This window comes from Chelonia mydas, chromosome 7 (assembly GCF_015237465.2).
Source record: "Chelonia mydas isolate rCheMyd1 chromosome 7, rCheMyd1.pri.v2, whole genome shotgun sequence".
In the NCBI taxonomy this organism is placed as follows: domain Eukaryota; kingdom Metazoa; phylum Chordata; order Testudines; family Cheloniidae; genus Chelonia; species Chelonia mydas.
This window is the reverse complement of record NC_057853.1, coordinates 60,326,656-60,332,397: the sequence shown is the minus strand read 5'-3', so window position 1 is coordinate 60,332,397 and position 5,742 is coordinate 60,326,656. Positions and strand designations below refer to the sequence as shown.

The following is a 5,742-nucleotide window of genomic DNA, read 5'->3' as shown; positions in this document are numbered from 1 at the left end:
GCAATGTACTGTTTTATACCATTTGCATAAAACATAGCAGCACTCAATCTGCATTTGTACTTCCCACAGAGAGCCCCAGGGAGTTCAACATTGTGAAACTTTCACAGTATTGGCTCCATAATTCTTTAACAAAAATGTTACGGCCAAAATTAGACTGTACCTCCCGCTCTATTTTCAGAAATGTATCAGTTTACATCTGTGTTAAAAGAATTTCCATTTTGAGAGAGAGAGAGAGAGAGATTGTGAGAGAACTCTTCTGGGCTCCCACTAGATAGTGAAATCAGAAAGAAGAGACTTATGTATGCTCAAGAAAGTGTCCCCAATATATACCTCATGTAAAGTAATCACCATGTTTGGGGATACCTGCAATAGTTCAGCACAGTGACTTAAAGGCACAGTGTGAGACATTTTTTGAATTCATAAAATTACTATGTACCTGAGCAGCATCAATTTTTTTAGCAATCGCCTGCTTAGAGTTGGTCATGGCCTCCAGTTTGCGGGCTGCATTTTCCACTTTTGCTGTAAGCAAATCCAGACCTTGAGACACCTGCTGTGCTTTCTGAATGGCCATTGGTGTAGCACCTTGTCCTCTACTCAAAAAACACAAAGATCATCATAGGAATATCATACAAAAATGTTTTTTTATTTTAATTACAAGAGGCACTAACAGTGGTTTCGAACTTTTCATCAATTCTTACCACAATCATGATATCACAAAGGTGTTCAGGAAACATGTTTAAAACGTACACAGGGGAGCGGGAACAAGAAGGCAACAGCTCATCTGAACACTGGCTAGGACAGGTGCCTCTTAAAAAGGAAACACAAATGGTGCCTGTCTCTTACTAGAGTTTTACATGCAACATCAGCACAAGAACTGAATTTTTTGAAGGTTCCCTAGTATGACGACGAGAAGAGGAAAGAGCGTTATGGGGGCAGAGTGCAACTGAATTACCCGTGGCAGGGCCCTGTGTCCACTTCCTCTGTTCATTCCTCAGAGGCTTCCCAACACTCCTAGGACAGTTTAAACCATGGCACTTAGGGGGAATAATGCTTTTCCACATCTTATGCTGCATACAGCAAGGAGGGCTGGATTAAATGAGTTATGTACTGCAATTTAAAGGTACACTCTGCTTTGGTTCCCATATTTACACCAGTTCAAAAGATAGAATACTGAAAAACACATAGGCTCTTGGTAGGACATCTTACTAAATCTGAACCCAAGGGAAGGTTATTGAAATACATATAGGAAATCAGCAGGGCTCTGCAGGAGAAGAACTGAAACCACCACAGGTGGCTGTTCAAACATTTAGAAATAAAGTACAACTGAAGAGGAACATTCTTTAAAGTAAAAGCCCAAGAATCTTACAGGTTTTTAGATGTGGTTGTAGGAATCTCAGGTTCTAAGTGTCTGAAGTACTAGAGTTCATAAAGAGATTTTTCCTCTTCTTATAAAAGAATACGTTGTTAGTTTAACAGAGCAGGCATAGATGACAGGAGAGAAAAAACACCAAATGAGGAGGCTGTGGATAATCATGTAGTAGTAGGCCTAAGGGCCCCTCTCCTGAGTCAGGCCAGAACTTCAGATATGCTTCTTCAACCCTAACCTCTAAGAAATTAGATACAAGGACCTTTAACTATTTAGCCAGCACAGAAATTAACTGTTGAGTGGGAGTGGGGGTGAGGGTGGGATGTCATCATCTTCCTAGACGTCTCAAGCCAATACAAGACTGGTACCAACTGTTGCTTTGTGAAAGCAAGAAAACTCAACCTTGAGACTGAATTTGTCCTTGATGCTCTGCAAAGAACAGGTAAAATTTCAAGGCAAATCCTGCATTATTTCTTTATGAATCTGCTAGAAGCTTTTAAAGAGTGAAGTTTTAACCTTTTTCTTCCACTGCTCCCATGAAGGCTGAAATGGATCAACGCCTTGAAACTGGTTTTGAGGACAATGCAACTAATAATTTGGAGACGGCTTCAGGTTTAAGAATTGCACAAATGGAATCATTAAGCAACTAAATAAATATTCTGAAAGTTGGATCATACTCCAGATTTGTGCCTTTTTGATGTACAAGGACTGTGAACTGATAACGACTGTTAATGTATGCCAGTGCTTATTTAGCTAAATATAAAAGAAGTATTCCAAGCATGAGCATATACGATTAGAATGTTTTATAGTTTGGCATACGGAGGATTTAATAGCTTTATTTTAAAGAGAGCTCAAAATAAGTAACTTGTAAGTAATTTCTGGCTTTGTTCACTTCTCACCCATATTTCACTAGAAGGCTTATGCCAGAAGAGGCCATTTGGTTTACGTACGTTTGGAAAACATGGTATTTATGAAGTTTTGTTTTACATGCTCTCCTCTTACCAATTTCTGTTGCCACTCCTGGCAATATGCAAGATGCATTAATATTTCAAAAAAAAAATAATAATTGTGCCAGGAAGCCACCAAATATCTACCTAATGGATCACTGGAACAGTTTGTTTTGTTGAGGTAAGATCAGTGTTAGGAAACTGACTGACAGTCTTCAACTGCACATCAATTTTGTGTCCTCAGCCACCAAAATTCAATTACAAAATTCATATTACGAGGTATTTTGTAACCCTCCTGCCTTTCCACTTTCACAAAGGACACAAGGCCCCCTGAGCTTTTGAGAGTATAATAAGTTCTTAGTGCTTTGGCATTGCCTTTCCTGTTCAAAGTGCTCTACAAAACATGATCTAATTGATCCCATTAGGCTACCATATATTGAACTGTGTCCGCTACAAAACTGCTCTTCCAGCCCAGAAACAGGATTTCATCATGGGACAGTGGGCCTGATTCTCCTCCCAAAACACTGTGTAAGTCTGGAGTAACTCTTGCAGTCAATGAAGTAACACAGATGGAAGAATGGTGTAAGCAAAAGAATCAGGCTCATCAAGGCCAAATGCAAAACAGAAACAAAAAGAACTTGTAGGTGAAGACTAACTTCTACTTTATTTATCAGGATGATGAGCAACTGCTATCTTCTGGTACATCACCTCTGGCAACCCAAAGGACTAGGGTACTCTGAATCATATGAAATGTGTTGATTTATAAAAGGCACCTGAGTTTGTGGAATTATTTATACTGAGCTGAAGACCCCATTTCTGCTTGTTGATTTTTCAAGGCAAATCAGATCGCTACATGTTTGCAATTGAGGGAAGCCTGAATGATCTAATTCAGCTATTTTGTTTGCTTTGTCCCAAGAACACTGGTAAAATATGAATTCACATCACCATGTGTTTTATCCTTCTGGAAGAGATGGCAAGACAAATAAACAAGATAATGTGTATGCTCCTACAAATGTAACCTGTTGTTCCACAGTGATGAACATCACAGCCTAAACAGCTATATACTTCAGAGACACTCTTTTATTAATAATAGAAGGTTTACCTAGCTCGGAAATCAGCCACTTGATCAGTCATCTGGCCTAGCATTTTACAGGTTCCCAGAATCTCTCTGCGTTCTTTGCCTGCACACAGTTCTCCCACTTTTCCGGCTTCATCAAGGATCTGTCTTATAGCTTGCTCACCAGGATCCCCTAATATGCAGGAGACAGTCAATAAGTACACTGAAAGACACTCATTGCTTATTAAGAGGAAACTGCTAATTCCACCATGACCTGCTGCACTAATCATACTTCATTCACTGAGTAAAGGACATTAACTGAAATGACTGGAAAGGCACACAGAGTACAAGAAATCCAATACCTTTTACCGAGACAATGTTCCTGCAACAGCATAGTGTTGTTTTAATAGTATATCCTGTCCCATGAATTAGGCATGAAATGAATCCCTAAAGATCGTTTCATTTCTACTGATGAAGCTTCTATATAAAAGTTTAGGAATATAAAAACATTTTAAAAGAACATGATTTTGAATTGTGGGGTTTTTTGGGTGGGAGGCAAGGGAAAGAGGGACTAACTTTCAAAGTCTTAGCTGGAGCCTACAGCAAAGCTTTCTTGGTGTTCAACAAAGAGCATGGTAGTTCTAGATTCTTTTTCTTTTTAAAAAAACCACCCAGGTGTTGTGGGCACCTCCAGCACTCACAGAACGTTCATGTGCCAAAGAGCTTACAGTTTAGGAATGACTCAATGAAAGCGGGCAACAAAACAGTACGGACAAAAGATTTGGGATTAATGAGGTTACTTCAATTAAACCTAGTGTGCTACAGGACAGATTTATTTTTTTTAATCTAGAAACTAACAACTTGTTTGACTTGCTTCTTAAAATTTGATTAGTGCTTTTCTATAATGCTGTACACACCTAGTTAATACAATAATTAAAATCCAAGTGTAAGATACAAAATTTCTTTTAAAAGGAAAGTTGCCAACCCAGTTAAAACTGGATTGTATTAGAAACACATTCATTAAAATGTTATTTTGTAGGAGGCATTTCAATGACCTTTAGCCACAGGAAATTGAAGTTGCCACGACTGACTATGTAGAGGGAGGGAGAGAGAGTGAGAGGGAGGTTTAAAACAGTGATACCATACACAGCAAAAATAAACACTTCCAATATTGCCGCTCAGGTGTACATTGACCTACACCTTAAAAAAAAAAAGAAATTAGTTTAGATCTTTGATGCACAAATGAAAAAAAACCCTGCCAACTGGTTATGTTTAGCCACAGGAAAGTCGTACAGGAATTAAAAAAAAATAGATAAGGTGTCATAAATAGCAGTTTTATATGTTAAAAAGATATATCTGAGAAGACGGCGGGGGGGGGGGGTCGGTAAAGGGGGGAATAAATAAATAATGGAAATATAGCAGCCTGATCAATACTATATAGAACTAAAAGTATGAAGCATGAAAGCGCCTATGGGATTTTTTTATTCTCTGGGCTGCAGAGCCACGTTTTCCCATATTAATTGTAATGTATTACACTTTTTTACTAGCAAAGGAAGATAAATACAGCACTAAATATTGAACACATTTTCTAACAGAATGGAAAAGAGAAGATTCGTTTTCACATGGTTTGAACTATATCATTTGAACAACATGAATAAAAAACCAACAAAGCTTTCCAAAGCACTTTGCATATAAATTATTTTCTTAACATTAATATTTGAAGGAAGGAACATCTAAGCATTTCTTTTCAGAATACTTCACCTGTAATTTAGTAATATACCAGAATTTTTTCTAAAAAAACCACAATCATTTAGACAGTAAACTCTGAACACTGCATGGGTGGAGTATGATTATTACCTGGTGATGCATTGGGATCCCTTAGCCAGCCCTTTGCCTGGTTCATCTTGGAATCTATTAAGGCCAAAGCTCTCTTCATAGCTTCAGTGTCCTTTACAAAAGAGAAACCTTCACAATCATTCTCTTTGCCAAAGCACAGATAGTAAAAGCAATCAAAGCTGACAGAAAATTAAGCTTAACACAAGTCGATTCTCCTATTAAAACAGCTCCAAAATGTACTGGACAGCAGCAGGTCACAGTCTTTTCTTGAGAATTAAAACCAAAAGACATTTTCATTTCACTCAAAATGCAAAGAACTCTTACATGCAAGTTTTTAGTTACTTTTTCTGTTCAGTTATTTTCCCTGTGCTACAATTCCTGCAGGAAAAAAGCTGCAACAATTTTCAGACATAGTATCTTGGAAATCAGGATTTTTAAGTGTATACCAAGACTCTGTAGCAACTATAGTAAATTTAGCAACAAGATTATGGTTTATAGGTCTTTTCAGAAATGACTTGATACTACTGGAAGAGGCG

General features: G+C 37.9%; 1 protein-coding gene across 3 annotated transcripts in view; it reads right to left on the bottom strand.

Annotated features, from left to right (window-relative positions):
- The window catches only part of VCL (vinculin), a 104,978-nt gene that overhangs the window by 27,583 nt on the left and 71,653 nt on the right, over positions 1-5,742 (bottom strand). For all 3 annotated transcript variants that reach the window (XM_037905760.2, XM_043551790.1, XM_043551791.1), the window contains 3 exons: positions 5,228-5,318; positions 3,416-3,563; positions 437-590 (listed from right to left, as the gene is read on the bottom strand). In XM_037905760.2, coding sequence (XP_037761688.2) covers positions 437-590; positions 3,416-3,563; positions 5,228-5,318 — 393 coding nt within the window. The remainder of the gene's footprint in view (positions 1-436; positions 591-3,415; positions 3,564-5,227; positions 5,319-5,742) is intronic.